General features: G+C 35.2%; 1 protein-coding gene across 3 annotated transcripts in view; it reads left to right on the top strand.

The window, feature by feature from the left end:
• The window catches only part of NAV3 (neuron navigator 3), a 596,222-nt gene that overhangs the window by 568,572 nt on the left and 10,001 nt on the right, over window positions 1–17,649 (top strand). For all 3 annotated transcript variants that reach the window (XM_030323286.1, XM_030323287.1, XM_032594013.1), the window contains 6 exons: window positions 66–234; window positions 1,899–2,134; window positions 12,753–12,907; window positions 13,945–14,016; window positions 14,625–14,821; window positions 16,036–16,154. In XM_030323286.1, the coding sequence (XP_030179146.1) occupies window positions 66–234; window positions 1,899–2,134; window positions 12,753–12,907; window positions 13,945–14,016; window positions 14,625–14,821; window positions 16,036–16,154 (948 nt within the window). The remainder of the gene's footprint in view (window positions 1–65; window positions 235–1,898; window positions 2,135–12,752; window positions 12,908–13,944; window positions 14,017–14,624; window positions 14,822–16,035; window positions 16,155–17,649) is intronic.

Consider the following 17,649-nt stretch of genomic DNA (forward strand, 5'->3'; position numbering starts at 1 on the left):
TTTGTATTTGTAGTAGATGAGTTGAATCTCTGTTTTGACTTCCTTTTTTGTGTGTATCATTTTAGGAATATGTGTTCCGAATTGATACATCCACTAGCCTTGGTCTGAGCTCGGACTGCATTGCTAGCTACTGTATAGGAGATTTAATTAGATCCCATAGCCTAGAAGTGCCTGAACTGCTGCCTTGTGGATATCTTGTTGGAGATAATAATGTCATTACTGTGAACCTGAAAGGTAAAAAGAAAAATGAAAAGAAAAACACAACTGTATCTTTTAGCCAACATTTCTTTCTTCTTTCTTTCTTTCTTTCTTTCTTTCTTTCTTTCTTTCTTTCTTTCTTCCTCTTTGGTTGCAATTTCACTTCAAGGTTTCATTACTTGAAAGCTCTCTTAACCACATCAATGGTTTTAATATGAAACGAGACATACTTATTCTTAAAACACTAAAATCTTACTAAAACACTAAAACCCTACTAAAAACACCAAAATTGAAGTAAATGAAATTCTTTGAGTTCTGGGATGTGAAATTTTGAAGATTCTCTAAGACTGAAGAAGAGGAATGTGATGAGGGAATTTCAAATTTCTAGGTTTTCTCCAGTACCATCTTTCATTTAGGGAGGGTTCAAAGAATTCGTTGCATATCCCAAAGTAATATATTCATCACTGTATCTTTGATTTTAAAATCTGTGTGTGTACCCAATAAATACCCACTGGGGATAGAGAATAGATGTTAAGAATCGGGGATGAGAAATTCTGTTTGCTTTGGATGATGTGATTAATTATAGGCAAATGGAATATCTAAAGTATACTTGTCTCCATAATTCCTTGCTCATATATGTTAAAGAGCCAGAGCACATCTACATAAACTGGATTAATAGAGGAATTTGCCAATATTTGATTTTGTGATTAAGGTGCTTGGGTTAGTAAAAGGAGATACTGTTGCTCTGCTTCTTAATTCCTTGCCAAATATCACAATTTCTATTCTTCAAAAGCTTAAGTGGTTGTACAGCTAGGATTTGTAATGAGAGATAGGAGAAAACAAAGAGAAGGGAAAAATAGAAAGAAAAGGGAAGAATGTACACATATGCTTTAATATTTACACTTATTCTTTTTTTTTTAAATTTTTTTCAACTTTTTTTTATATATATATGAAATTTATTGACAAATTGGTTTCCATACAACACCCAGTGCTCATCCCAAAAGGTGCCCTCTTCAATACCCATCACCCACCCTCCCCTCCCTCCCACCCCCCATCAACCCTCAGTTTGTTCTCAGTTTTTAACAGTCTCTTATGCTTTGGCTCTCTCCCACTCTAACCTCTTTTTTTTTTTTTTTTCCTTCCCCTTCCCCATGGGTTCCCGTTAAGTCTCTCAGGATCCACATAAGAGTGAAACCATATGGTATCTGTCTTTCTCTGTATGGCTTATTTCACTTAGCATTACACTCTCCAGTTCCATCCACGTTGCTACAAAAGGCCATATTTCATTTTTTCTCATTGCCACGTAGTATTCCATTGAATATTTACACTTGTTCTTAACAAAACTATCACCTTCAAAGGCAAGGAAAATATTATGATAGAAATGATAGTAATTCTTCCATTTCTGTCTGGAAACCTACTTGGGAAACATGAAGTAGACAATAGAGCTAAGCCTGAACCAAAGGAAACAGCTAACTTTCTTTGGGATGTTCACTCTGCCTTATTACTGATGTGTTCGTTTGTTTGTTTATTTGGGGGGGGGGCTAAAACGGCAGCACATGGTTGTGAGATAGAAATATCAAGGAAAGAATTTTACAAGGCCTGCATCCCTGAAACTAATAACTCTGTTGTCAGCACTGTATTTTAAATCCCAGCTTATGTAGAACAATAAGGCATGCTATTCCCTTTGTTTCTTCCTTCAGGGGTAGAAGAAAACAGTTTGGACAGTTTTGTTTTTGATACACTGATTCCTAAACCAATTACCCAAAGGTACTTTAACTTGTTGATGGAGCATCACAGAATTATACTCTCGGGACCTAGTGGTACTGGAAAGACCTATTTAGCAAACAAACTTGCTGAATATGTAATAACCAAATCTGGAAGGAAAAAAACAGAGGATGCAATTGCCATTTTTAATGTGGACCACAAGTCAAGTAAGGTAAGTCACAAACTCCTAAGAGAACTGTCATTGCTTACTTATGGATTTAAGTGTCTTAAGCAATTAAGCTATAAGATTGTGTGAGACCCATTACCCAAATTGAACATGGAGACATATCTATCTGACTAAAACTGAAATCTGATGGATGACATAACCCTGTTTCATGAATCTGAGCAAGACTGATATTCAGTAGCATTCACTTATCAGGCAACTTCACAAGCATTGGGAATATACAGAAGAAAATGACGGTCTCTATTGTCCGATTTCTCTTAGCCATCCATTTAAGAGGTGTTGGAGTAGAAAGAGATCCATGCAGAGTTCTATAGAAGCAAGAGGGAAGAATAACTCTTCTGTAAGAATTAGAGCTTTATAAAAAGTTAACTTGACCTGGATCTTAACAAATAGGTGGGAATAAACTGGGGTATTATAACAAAGGGGATATGCGTATGATTAGAATAGTCTAAGCAGAAATTCTGGGAACAGCAATTTGCTTACATTATATTTCTATTAGAATTTCTGCTTAGGAACCTTAGGAAATTGAACGATATTTCATGTTGCCATCAACTAAGTTCTAATGTACCATAATAATCAGCTTGAACACTCTCAGCTATTAAATAGGCATGAGGAAGCTATAAAACCTAGCCAGTAATTTCATATATTATGAATAGAATAAGGAATCCTAAACAGAAAATTGTTAATGTTTAACATATTCCTGACATTATAATATTTTTGCCTGTAATAATTAATTACTTCCTCAATCAATTTAACCTAAGCATCTCTTAGGAAACTGTATCTGTTATAAGCAATAACTTGATGGAAGCCACATGATATTGGGTCATGTTATTTTTCCAAAGATAACCTGGTTAGATGATCCAAACTGACCCAGTCTCTCAGAAGCTTCAGCCCTACAAATTTTCAGAAATAAACACACGAAAGCAACCCAAACCCACTGGATTCTTGAAATAAACCAGACGTATAGCTTAGTAAACAAAACATTCTTAATGGTATGAATAGCTATATACTAACAAACTGGACAACCTAAGAGAAATGGAAAAGCTTTTAGAAACATACAACTTGCTACAACTGAACCAGGAAGAAATGGCAAATCTGAATAGACCAATTACTAGTAAAGGGATTGAATCAATCATCAAAAATCTCCCAAAGAAGAAAAGCTCAGGACCAGATGACTTCACATGTGAATTTTATCAATCATTTAAAGAACACCAATACAAACTCTGCTGAAAATCTGAAGATGAGGGAACATTCCAGAACTCATTCTATGAGGCCAGCATTATCCTGACACCACTAGAAAAGAAAACTACAGGCAATATCCCTGATGAATATAAACGTAAAAATTCTCAATAAAAATACTGGCAAATCAGGGGCGCCTGGGTGGCTCATTCAGCTGAGCGTCCAGCTCTTGGTTTCAGCTCAGGTCATGATCTCACAATTTATGAGTTCGAGCCTCCTGTCGGCTTGGAATTATCTTTCTCTCCCTCTCTCTCTGCCTCTCCCCTTTTCTCTCTCTCTCACAAAATAAATAAATAAACTTAAAAAAATACTAGCAAATCAAATTCAGTAGCACCTTAAAAGGATTATTCACCATGATCCAATGGGATTTACACCTAGGATACAAAGATAGTTCAGCATATAGAAATTAATTAATGTGATGTGTCACATTCATAGAATGAAAGAGACCAACAGGTCATATGATCATCTCAATAGATGCAAAGAAAGCATATGACAAAGTCCAACATCCATTCATGATAAAAACTTTAACAAATTAGGCATCAAAGAAAAACATCTTAACATAATAAAGGCCATACAGACAAGCCAGTGGTTAACCTCATACTCAGTGGTAAAATTTGAAAGCTTTTCCTTTAAGATCAAGACCAAGACAAAGATGCCCACCCTCATCACTTCTATTTCACATAGTACGAGATATCCTAGCTAGAACAATTAGGCAAAAAAAGAAGGGGAAGAATAAAAGGTGTCAGAATTGGAAAGGAAGAAGTAAAATCATCTCTATGTGCAGGTGACATTTTATATATAGAAAATCCTAAAGACACACAAAAAAACTGTTAGATCTAATCAATGAATTTAGTGGTTGCAAGATATAAAATTAACACACAGAAATCAGTTATGTTTCTATATGCTAACAATGGATTTTCGGAAAAAGAAATAAAGAAGTTGATCTCATTTATATTAGCATCAAAAACAATAAAATACTTAGAAATAACTTTAAGGAGATAAAATATCTCTGCTCTGAGAACTACAATGCATTGATGAAAGAAATTGAAGAAGACACAAATAAATGGATAGGTATCTCATGTTCATGGATTAGAAGAATTAGTATTATTAAGGTATCAATAGTAGCATAAGCCATTATAGATTCAATGTAATCTCTATCAAGATTCGAATGCATTTTTTATAGAAGTCAAAAAAAAAAAAAACCACTCATAAAATGTATATGGAACCACAAAAGACTCTGAATAGCCAAAGAAATCCTGAGAAAGAAAAACAAAGCAGGAGCCATCACACTTCCTAATTTCATCTCTACTCTATAGTCATTAAAACAGTATGGAACTGGCACAGCAACAGACATGTAGAATTGACAGACACAATGAAACAGAATCAAAAGCCTGAAAATAAATCCAAGCATATACCATTATCTAATGCTGGATAAGGGAACCAAGAATGCTCAATGGAGAAAAGACAGTTTCTGCAGTAAATGGTGCTGGGATAATTAGATATTCACATGCAAAAGAATGAAACTGGGCACATATTTACGTTACTCACAAAATTAACTTGCAGTGCATTAAAGATATAAAAGTAAGACCTGAAACCATGAAACTCCTGGAAGAAAACATAGAAATAAAGCTCCTTAACATGGATCTTGATAATGATTTTTTGGTTAAGACACCTAAAGTACAAGCAACGAAATAAAAACATAAACAAGTGGCATTATATCAAGCTCAAAACGTCTGTACAGCAAAAGAAACAAAGTGAAAAGGCAACCTACAGAATGGGAGAAAATGTTTACAAACCATCTATATCTGATAAGGGCTTAATATCCAAAATATGGAAAAAACTCATACAACTCAATAGCAACAAAACATTTGACCCAATTAAAAAGAGGACAAGGGACCTGAATGGATATTCTCCATAAAAGATATACAAAAGGCCCAACAGGTACATGAAAAGATGCCCAATATCACTAACCGCTAGGGAAATGAAAATTAAAACCACAAAAAGGTATCACCTCATGCCTGTTAGAATGGACATCATCAGAAAGACAAGACGTGATAAATACTAGTGTGGAAGTAGAGAAAAGGGAACCCTTGTACACTCTTGGTGGGATTGTTAATTGGTATAGTCACTATGGAAAATAGTACAGAGGATCCTCAAAAAGGATAAAAAATACTGCCATCTGAGCCAGCAGCTCCACTTCTGGGAATATATGCAAAGGAAATGAAAACACCAACTCAGAAACTTATCTGCACCTTCCCATGTCCATAGCAGCATTATTTACAATAGCCAAGACATGAAAACAACTCAAGTGTCCATGGAAGGATAGATGGATTTAAAAAATGGTATATTTGATGGAATTCTAATAATATAATGGAACATTATTCATCCATAAAAAAATGAAGAAATCCTACCATTTGCTACAACATAGATGGACCCTGAAGTCACTATGCTAAGTGAACTAAGTCAGAGAAAGACAAATATGTATGATCTCACTTATATGTGGAATCTCAAAACAAAACAAAAAAATTACCTGAGGTAGAGTATGGAGAGATGGAAATTGTAGGAAAATGGTTAAAAGGTACAAACTTCCACTTACAGGGTAAATAAATACTAGTGTTGTTATATACAACATGATGACCATGGCTAACCCTGCTGTATGATATATAGGAGAGTTGTTAAGGGAGTAAATTCTAAGAATTCTCATCACAAGAAAAATTTTGTTCTTTTTTTCTTTTCTTTTTATCAGATCTATCTGAGAAGGTGGATGTTAGCTGAACCTGTTGTAATCATTTTACAATATGTATAAACCAAAACATCATGCTATTCATCTTAAACTTATACAGTGATGTATGTTAATTCTTTCTCAACAAAAATGTTCTGAATGAAGTAGTTTTTTAAGTCCCTATCACTGACCACCTGTGGAATATACAGCAGATTGTTGAATTTCCTTTGCCATGGTTTTCCCAACTGTAATATGGTCATGGCAAAAGCTAAGTGTCTGTGTGTCTGTGTGTGTGAGAGAAAAAGGGAGAGAAAGAGGGGAGCAAGGAGAGAGTGGAGGGGAGGGAGAGAAAGAGGGTAAGGGAGAAAAGGATTGAGAGAGCAGGGGAGGGACAAAAGGAAGAAGAGAGAGAGAAATAACAGTACAGGTAGCAAACACAATCAGTATAAGGGTTGCCTGCAGTTATTAATTATATAATTAATGTAAATAGCTTTCAATAAATATTTCTTTCACAAGTACAGACCCATACAGACACCAGCCCCCAAACACACACATAGACCTTTGTTGAAAATTATCTTGTATGTACTTTTCACAGAGAACAGTGATGTACATAAAACATGCTGGGATCTCTTAAAGTTAAATAAACGTTATAGCATGAATTCTGAATATTTCCTTGGAACTCAGCACCATTCGAATTGTGGTTGAACCACCCATTTTCATTTCAACTAAGGAGAGACATGTAATCTGCGGCAGAATATTTGGCCCTTCTCTCAGCAGAAGTAGGAAGAGCTCAGTTGTTTGTTTGCTCCAGTCTACGTTTTTAATGCTTCCTGTGAATCTTGGGTCTCCTCAGAACTTTACTTAAAAAGCATTTACCACCAGTATTTTTATTTTCAGCCAGAATGATGAAAGGATTATGTCCCTTAGCCATCTTCAGTGTGTTCTTTGGATTTCCCCCAACGTTGTTGTGATAGAACTCTTGAGAGTTTCTTTATGAAAGGCAAACAAACAAACAAATAGTTGTAAAAGGAGAAGAACAGAGTTATTACAACTTCTTTTGATAAAATTGCGGATCACTTAAAATCAAGTTTTTAATCAACTGGAGTGATTTGGGCTTCATTAGGATGTAGTTTAACATGGCATAATATAGTCAGTTAATTTATACTAATAAAATGTATGCTTCTAAAATTACTTACACTTAATTTGCACTTATAAAATTTGCCTCACACCCAAACCCACTATTATATATATGTTCTTTTTATTTCAGTTAAAAAAAAAGGCTTAGTGTTTGGGGATGTTCTTAATAATATTATATAAATCTTTAAAAAAAATTTGACCAAATATTACCAACACTCTTGTTTTCTTCTTGTTCTGAATAAAATCACTTGTGTCATTAATGGGTCAGTTTAATGTTTCTCATTACAATATAATGAAAAATCATTGCCGAGAGCATTGGAACAGAATGAACGATGCTAGGAAACAATAATAGGAAAAACCCGTGGACAAATCAGGTGGCATTTGGCACCAAGAAAGCACAAAATACAACTAACAAATGTTTATTGTTTCTTTCTGTTTGTAAGATATGAATGAGCTGTGGGGAGCGCTGGATACAATTCTTGCTAGAGAATTTAGCCAATTCTTGCCACGTTACCAGAGAATCCACAGTGGTTTTCGTTTGCTTTGCTTTGCTTTTTTGTGAGGTGGGGGTGGTGGGAAGGCTATAAAGGACTAGGGATGACTAGCTGAGACTGAGGGACAGCTGCTAGCAGTGTGGAGTTACTAAAGTAACGTGTGAATGAGGCATGAAATAATAGACCCCATCTCTGAAAAATGAAGCCGTGTAATGGCTGACGTGCATTATGCTTTGCTGCAGATAACACGGAAGAGACAAAGCCAAAAGGCACTTGCGGATTAAAAAAAATCGAACAATTAAACCATCAAATGGAAAAAATCTTTTCATGTGTTCGGTACCTCTGCATCTTACATTCTGTCCTCTTCCCATTGTCCCAGCCCTCCCTCAAACTGCCAGCTGGAATATTTTGATCGAGAGCGGTACACATAAACAATTACACTTTGTGACATTTGATATAGCGGGCCCAAAAGGCTAGAGATGGATTTAGTAAATAATACGTGGCCAGCTGAGAACACTTGGAATGTTAGGTAGGAAAAGATCAGAAAACTGGACTTGGCAGATTCATTTTTGATGTGTCTAGAGTCAAAACCAGAGAAAGCAATGATCAACAGTTTTTATATAACTGCAGGTTTCCATGTGTATTTTCAAAGTATGAGATTCATCTCATTATCAGTGTCCATCTGGTAGATATACCTGTTTTCCTTTGCTTAATTAGATCTTGGACATGAAACTTTTAATGCTAATGCATCAATACTTCAATCTAACATTTAAACCCAATTAAGCTACAGCGGGGATCCTAAAGTGATTTCAAAGGGGTCTGAGAAAAACTCTTTTAAGTTATATGACAAAATTATTTGTGTATGCGTATTTCCACTCGCAACTGGTCTACAGCTTTCATTAGGTACCCAAAGAGGTCTACTACCTTTCTCAAGATGAGAGAATTATAACAGAATCTAATGGCCCTTCTTTTCCAAAATCACTCAGTGATGTCTTAATTACCAAGTTCATTGCCCTTGGCATCTTTTCTCTCTCTCTGGTTTTTGCTGATGTATAGCAAATTGCTATAGGTAATCTTCCCTTTCTAGAAATCCCTCTAATTTTCATGATTTATAATTCTCTCCGGGTTTTCTTCTTTCCCTCTAGTAAGCTCTTTAAAAATCTCATTCACTGACTGTTTTCCTTCACCTACCAGTAAATGAAAATATACCCCAACATTCTATTCTCTCCCACTTCTGTTTTCCCCTGGATGACTCTCCTGGTTTCAACTTGTGTTGACTCCAATTGGACACTGTTAGCCATGCCGACTCTTCCAAATAGTAGGCCTTTCTCTTAGCTTACACATATGTTTCTATCAGCATACGAGGTGCATATATTTAGAAAACCCAGTTTCAGCTCTGAAAAATATTAAATCCATCTTTTTCCATCCATCTCCAGTACCACCACCCTCCCACCCAAATTAACACTATCATTTGGATGACTGCAATTGTCTTCTAATTGCTTGATTCAGAAGTTCTATTAAATTTTCCTTTTCTCGGGGCGCCTGGGTGGCGCAGTCGGTTAAGCGTCCGACTTCAGCCAGGTCACGATCTCGCGGTTCGTGAGTTCGAGCCCCGCGTCAGGCTCTGGGCTGATGGCTCAGAGCCTGGAGCCTGTTTCCGATTCTGTGTCTCCCTCTCTCTCTGCCCCTCCCCCGTTCATGCTCTGTCTCTCTCTGTCCCAAAAATAAATAAACGTTGAAAAAAAAATTTAAAAAAAATTTTCCTTTTCTCTTTATGCATTTATGCCTTCACCTCATGGAAAACAGAATATTTTTCCACTGTTGAAGTCTGACTGCATTAAAATCCTGCAATGTTTTTCCACTGCTTTCCATACTAGATCAAAAATCTTCCCACACTTCTACTATCCCTACTGAATCCCATAGTGTCTCTTGGCTTCAACAATTTTGTTATTCTCTTTGACTGGTTTCTATTCCTCCTTTATACTATACTTAACCATACTTTGAAATCATGATCCTGGCTACATTGCTCAGAACCCCAGACAAACATTCAATGTTTCTTTGTTGCCGACGGGAAAAGTCCGGTAACCTTTCAAATCATTCAGGGTTGCAAACTCTTCTTTCCAATTTACTTACCATTATTCATATACGCAAAACATATTCTACTAGTTCTTTCCTGCTTGGATAGTACGTGTGTGCGCGCGCGTGCTTCGTCCTTTGATTATTCTTCTCCCTCTAATTGGAAAGCTCTTCTTCCATTTTTAAGTATCAAAACATTACCTAATATTAAAAATAAAAGGTTAATATCAAATAATACTACTACCAGGAAGTCTTTCCTAGCAGTACAAGTAAGGTTTACATGCTCTGAACAAAATCTTATGTGTATGCTTTTTTGATATATTTTTACTGTGAATTTGTTTTGTTTTGTTTTGTTTTTATACACACACATGTGTAACCCTCTATTCTAGGCAATAGGCTCTTGAATGTTTTTCCCATTTCTAATTAATCATCATCTCCTTCATATTTGTGTTTCCTTTGATAAATAAACTGCCCTTTCCCTACTGAAAAGAACATGTCAATGGTTCTCATTTGTTTATATAGTAAGATCCAAATTTTTCTGCATGGACTCAAAGTTTTTCTATTTTCTTTTTTATTGCAACCATCAGTACCATGTACCATTTCTCTTGCAACAACAGAACACTTATTTCCCCAAGCACATCATATGCTCATACCGTCCAGCTTTCACTCCTTATTATTTGGACTTCAATAATTTGTCCCCATGTACCCTGTTGTTTCCTGAACAACAAGCCTGGATCAGGTGCCTCTCTTAAATGTCCCTGTAGTGTTTTGTGCATTTCGTTAACCACACTGTGTTTTTGATTTACTTGTTGACCTGCCTTTCTGCTTATCAACTCTGAATTCCTGGAATGCAGAGATTATCTTGGAATCCTTAGTGCCAGAGTACCTGGAACATAATAGGTGCTTGCTAAAGCTATTTTGAAAGGATAGATTAGCTACATACTTTTCATTTGGAAGCCCATTCATTGTTCAAAATTCATCTCGAATTCTACCTTGCTCTGGAGTCCACCAGGATCCCCCAGTTGGAATTAATCCTTTTTCCTTCTACAGGCCACATCCCTCTTTTAACCTTTCTCATGGGATGTTTTACATTTCATTTTGTGAATTTATTAGTTGTGGCTGTTCCTACCACTCTCCCAAGTTCCAGCATACCTCTTCTGGAAGGTTTTCCTTGATACCCACTACCTAGGCAAAATCTCCTCCCCTGACCTCTCACAGCTCCTAATACACTAGTACCTTGTTTTCAAATGATTTATCATATTTGAATTTTAGTACCTAACGTGACATTCTTAAAGCCTACGAGGGAAGACTTTTTTAACCTCTATGCTCAAAAAAGCACTTGATTCAGTTCATAATTCATGTTAAACTAACTTGAGCAGTGATTCATTATTTTTGTATACCCCAGGGGTTTGTCTAGGACTAAGAACGTAATAGAGAGGCAGTCAATATTTTATAAATCAATGAATGACTTAATATAGTTAGATTGTTGATATAAATTCCATTTTTGTCTTTTAAGGTAAATGAAATTCTCCAGGCCATTCATTAGTTTGAACATTTTTTTTCTGTATTCTCTGATTTAGGCAATATTTATTCAATGTGATTGGCTCAATATAAGATTAATAGTGGATTAGTTTTCCTAACAAATTTTATATTTAAACTTAAATGAATATATTACTAAATGCCTCAGAATCCTGGCCATTGCTTTTATCCTTTTCTCCTTTCTTTCCAAGTTTATTTTTATTTATTTTCAGAGAAATGGAGAGCAAGTGGGGGAGGGACAGAGAGAGAGGGAGACAGAATCCCAAGCAGGTTCCACACCATCAGCACAAAGCCCAATCCGGGCCTTCAACTTACAAACCATAAGATCAAGACCTGACCCAAAATCAAGAGTTGGACACTTAACTGACTCAGCCCCCCCGGGTGCCCTTATCCTTTTCTGCTTTTAGTTCTGAAAATGGTATTACAGACAGAGAGAGGTGGCATCTAGGGTGAGGAGTTCAGGTATTTACTGGCAGGCAAAAATTGGAATCATGGAATTGTTTTTTAACCCTGAGCAAGATTTACAAATTGAAAATGTCATTGTAAATATGCAAATATTATGGAAATGCTCTTACTGATTAGGATAATTCTAAGAAAACTAATTATGTTCCTGGTCTACCCATCTGTGAGAGCAGTCAAACAGTAAACCGGTTATCATATTTAGATTAAAAGCTATCAGAAAGGAATAATACCTGTTAAAAAACTCAAGAAGTTCAAGAAATGCTGATGTCAAGTGACCCAGTGAAATATAAAAATTTTTGTCTTTGTTTAAAATCACGGAAGTTTCATGCAGATTATAGATAAGTAAATAACCACACTTTTGGCTACGTCCTGGGGCGGTGCTTTCATGCATCCTATCAAAATAAATTGGAATTAAAATAGTTGAAGTATTAGCACAAACTTAGCTGTGCCATTTTGGATTTATTCTAGCTTTAAAATTACAAGGTTTGTTTAAATCCACTTTTATCATTTTAATACCAAAAGCAAGAATGGTATTTGTCTTGATGTTTGTGGTTTATTGTAAGAGCTCATATCCAGAATTCTCTCTCTCTCTCCTTCACTCTTATTTGTTTGTTTGTTTGTTTGTTTGTTTGTTTTGCTCTTTCTGAAGGGGAGACAACAACTGGAAAACATGCTTTTGTGTTTACAGTTTTATATTTGCTGCAGGCGTTGTGTATTGGCTTTTCTCTTTGCTCGTTTCTTTATAAAATATATCCTTTCAGCATCATATGTTTTTTTGTTTTGTAGAATAAAGTTTTATGTCACTGGAATGACCTATGGGTTTTTAAAAGATACTGGATGGAAGACAAAGTGTGCTCTTCCTAAACGATGGATGAATTGCTTACCACTGATATAAATTTATCATTGATATTTGTTTTCTTTTTTTTTTTTTTTCAAGGAGTTGCAACAGTATCTAGCTAACCTGGCTGAACAGTGCAGTGCTGATAATAATGGTGTAGAACTCCCTGTTGTAATAATTCTTGATAATCTTCATCATGTGGGCTCTTTGAGTGATATCTTCAATGGTTTTCTCAACTGTAAATACAACAAATGGTATGCTTATGAAAGGTTTAAATGATGAAATGATAATAAAATTTGCTTTCTTATGCCTTTAAACCTTTTAAAACCCATGGTTTCCAGTGGATGCTATTAATGTGAGAAGCTTCATTAATATTATAACGCATTTTTAAAAACTCCCTGTGCATTTTTTCAAACGTCTGTTTATTCCTTCAACACTTAGTCCCAGGCAACTTTTATGGAAACATGTTTTACTTGATGGTGTTAGCTTCTACAGATATGCTGAAGGTCTGGGAGACCAGTATCCATGACAGAATGGATCGAGGAAATGAAGAACTAAAATGAAGCTTTAGGGCTCTGGTTTCATTTTTACTCCATATCAAAGTTTCAATTCATCCTTCCCATAAAGATAAATTTAATGCATTCAGATATATCTCTTTCCATTAATGAGTCTAATTTTTAACTATTTACTCTGAAAGTAAAAGGTTGAAGTCGGATATAAAAAAATCTGAAAACCCACTAAAGAGTCACTATAGTATGGCCTCTAAAGAAAGGGTATACATGAGCAAGCTAAATATTAGTTTTAATGGTGCAAATATCCCAATTAATCTCTGCTAGAGATTTTTTAAATGCTAAAAATAGATCAGCATAAGCACTGAAACAAGAATGCAAATTTTCTCATGTTATTAAGAAACTTTAAAATATCTATGAAATAATAAAAAAAGGAAAAATTAATGCATTTGATTATAATTGTAAGAGCCATAAGATATCATAGTGAAATGAGGCTACTGTGATTATTCTATCTAACCTTTTTATCTTATAGATGAGTAAACTCAGACTCAGAAAGGTAAAAGAATTCTCTTAGGATGCCAGACCTGAAATTAGACTCCCAAATCCAAATTTCCGCTCAATGATCTTTGTTATTTTTCAACCTAACATGACAGTATTACCCTTTTAAAGCCTAATGTTAAAATGGAATAATCCATATTTACCTAAATTTTTTCTTAAGGCAATTTTAATGTACTAATCTCTTTTACCTTCAGTACATCCACACATTTTATTTTATTTTCCAGTCCATATATTATTGGAACAATGAATCAGGGAGTTTCTTCATCACCAAACCTAGAGTTGCATCACAATTTCAGGTAAAGATAAACCGAATGTTTTACTTTTATTATTATTATTTATTTTATTTTTTTGTAGCATCTCTTTCTCTTTGCTTTCGGTTAGTGTTCTTCCATTTGTACATTGACAACTCCTGCCCATGGTGACCTGTGGTATGAAAATAATTCTCACTTCTTCTGACATTCTTTCTCGAGCAGACGTTTTGTAATCCTCAACCATAATCAGAAGTGTTTCTTTAAAAACAAGAGAGAGAGAGAGAGAGAGAAAAGAAAAGGAAAGAAATGTTTGTCCTGCTCGCATTGTCACCAGCTAAAGTAGAGCATTTTTCTTCTAAGTGTGAGGAATGTGAAGAGAGTTCCTATTTCAGGATTTGTGATTCTCCTACAGAAGACAACTCAGCGTGTATACTCCCACTCACTTCTGACACACAAGAGCTTCCCTTTAGCTCAAAAAGAAAAGTTAGTTGCTTTATATGCCTCTAATGCTAATGGATCTGTAACCCCCTTTGAGCATTAAAGTGAGCCACCAATTAAAATAGGAACATTCTTAATTTTAATTGGAAAGAGAATGCTGTGGGCTTAAAACTTAATTTATTTAAAGATTTATGATTTTTTTTTCCTTTTTGTAGGTGGGTGCTATGCGCAAACCACACAGAACCAGTGAAAGGATTTTTAGGCAGATATCTTCGAAGAAAACTGATAGAGATAGAAATTGAAAGGAATATACGCAATAACGATTTAGTCAAAATTATAGATTGGATTCCTAAGACATGGCATCATCTCAATAGTTTTTTGGAAACACACAGTTCTTCTGATGTTACCATTGGTGAGTTCCAAAATTGCAATATGCCATTTTCCAGGAACTAAGAGTACGGTGCTGAAGATGGCCAGATTGGATGGTAGAAAATAACAAGTGAAGCTAATTTTTTCAGGCTTCCAAAGATTTAAGTTTTCTCTTTCCCTTCTGAAAGTTTGCCTTCTTCTAAGCTTTATATCTCTGATTACATTCATTTTGGCTGACAATTATGGTTTCCTAAGATTTGACTGAAATCAAATAAGTTTAACATAGACAAATATTTAAAAATCAGATAATCATTTGAAATAGTTATCTGTTTCAAGTCCTTTCTTATGCTAAAAACAAATTTTATTTTATTTTTTTATTTAAAATTTTTTTTAACATTTATTCATTTTTGAAAGGCAGAGAGAGAGAGAGAGAGAGAGAGAGAGAGACAGCATGAATGGGGGAGGGGCAGAAAGAGAGGAAGACACAGAAACAGAAGCAGGCTCCAGGCTCTGAGCTATCAACACAGAGCCTGACGCGGGACTTGAACTCATGGACTGTGAGATCATGACCTGAGCCGAAGACAGCCACTTAACCGACTGAGCCACCCAGCCACCCCTAAAAACAAATTTTAATCAGTGATTCACATCAAATATAGTTGTGAGAGAAGATTTTAGTTAGAAACACTTTAGGTGTTTTATGGATAATTGAAGTTGTTTTATATTTTTCATTGAGATAAAACTGAATTACTTCCTGTTAGTTGACATAAAGATGTTTATTTTTCTATTCCTCCTTAAATTGCATGTATAAAAGTCTCTTTCCCATACTGATGGATCATAAAGATGCAGTTAATAAGATACAATGTAAATGAGAAGAAGAATTTAACATTTGAGATCAGAAGACCAAAGCTGAGTCCCGTTTCTGCAAATAATGACATATTTTATATTTGGCAGTTTATTTCAGCTCAGTTTCATTATCTGTAAAATGGGGCATGGGGTTTGGATTATGACATGTAAGGTTTCTCCAACTCTAATATATTATATTTTAGATTAAGATTTTAGGGTCAAAGGAAGGGGAATTCAGAAGAGTGAGTCATCAGTAAAATGTACTTTGATAATAATCAAGCTGGGCAAGATTATAATTTCTTAAGAATCCTGCAAGGCATATTATTACTTCCCAAAAAATGATGTCTGAATATTTATGTGTTCAGGTTGTTAAATGTAATGCTTCTCAAAAATGGTTTGTTTTCTTCTTCTTAGGTCCCCGACTTTTCCTTCCTTGCCCTATGGATGTAGAAGCTTCTAGAGTTTGGTTCATGGATCTCTGGAACTATTCTTTGGTTCCTTACATTCTGGAAGCAGTGAGAGAAGGTCTTCAGGTATAGCACTCAACTTTCTTTACTGTTTAAAAACAAACAAATAATATCATCCTTTTGAAAGCCAAAAACACTTTTTTCTCTCAGTATATATACAGAAAACTGAAGGCATGAACTACATAAAAATACTGGGAAAATTCTAAAGATCAGCTAATATATCGCACTTTATTTATCTATGTGTTCTCTTCTGAGAGTAAATATGTAGAAGAAAGAGAAAACACTTATTCCAACAACCACCCATTTAAATCCAAATTTATTGCCATGGATAATAGCAGTTAGTTGATAGCCAGTTAATTGGACAGTGCTACATCTTATAAGACAGGCATGTTTACATGGGTCTTGAACACTTATTCTTTTATCATGTAATTTGCAGCAAATAGTTTTTGCTTACAGGTTCCCTGTTTTTAGCATGTTTCATTTTTTGAAGCCCTTTAACGTCACTTGTAAGATCCTTTACTATCTTGAGGGAGTGCTCTAAATTCTAAGGCAGTTGACTTTTTAAAACCTATGGTAGGGGAGGGCCTGGATGGCTCAGTCGGTAAAGCGTCTGACTTCGGCTCAGTCTTGATCTCACAGTTTATGGGTTCAAGCCCTGTGTCCGGCTCTGTGCTGACATCTCAGCACCTGGAGCCTGCTTCAGGAGATTCCGTGTCTCCCTCTCTCTGCCCCTCCCCCACTCATGCTCACTCACTCTCTCAAAAAGTAAACAAACACTAAAAAAATTAAAAGTAAAATAAATGAAAACTATGGTAGGATCGAAAAGAATGAAATCTTGCCATTTGCAGTGTCCTTCCCCTTTCTTTCCCAGCATGCTCTCCTCACCTAGTATAACAGTCTGGCAGCATTTGGAACCATCATGATGGTTCTGGTGAACATGATAAATATTATGTGGATGAGGATGTTCAGAGATAATAACCCTAGAGAATGCTATCAACTGGTTTGCAGATTTAAATAATCCATTTTCGTATTTTAAGAGTATGAGCCAATCTAGCCCCAGTAAATGGTTTCAACAAAATAAAAGACTATACCAAAGGTTTCTGTTTTTTAAGTATAATATATCACTTTTCTGGATTCCTCTAAAACTATTAGGCTAAGATGTGAGTCTCTCAATTTCAATCATTTATGCAAAAAAAAATTATATGAAAATGTATAATATTCTAGAAGTCATAATTATGAAAACTAATATCTAAATGAATTATATGCTTTCTTCAGATAGTTTCAGTATTAATAAGCTATCATCCAAGTCTTTATATATAAAATTCTCTTTATTTTGTACTTGCTAATACATATAAAGAAAAAGAAGCTTTTACAAACTCAAAAACATTAATACCTAAGAATACTGAGCTTCCTTAGATATCATTTTTGAAAAGGGCATAAGTTCTAGGGTGCCTGGGTGGTTCAATCAGTTAAGCATCTGACTCTTGGTTTCTGCTCAGGTCATGATGTCAGGGTTTATGGATCCAAGCCCCATGTTAGGCTCCGTGCAGACAATGCAGAG

Source organism: Lynx canadensis, chromosome B4 (assembly GCF_007474595.2).
Source record: "Lynx canadensis isolate LIC74 chromosome B4, mLynCan4.pri.v2, whole genome shotgun sequence".
Taxonomy (NCBI): Eukaryota; Metazoa; Chordata; class Mammalia; order Carnivora; family Felidae; genus Lynx; species Lynx canadensis.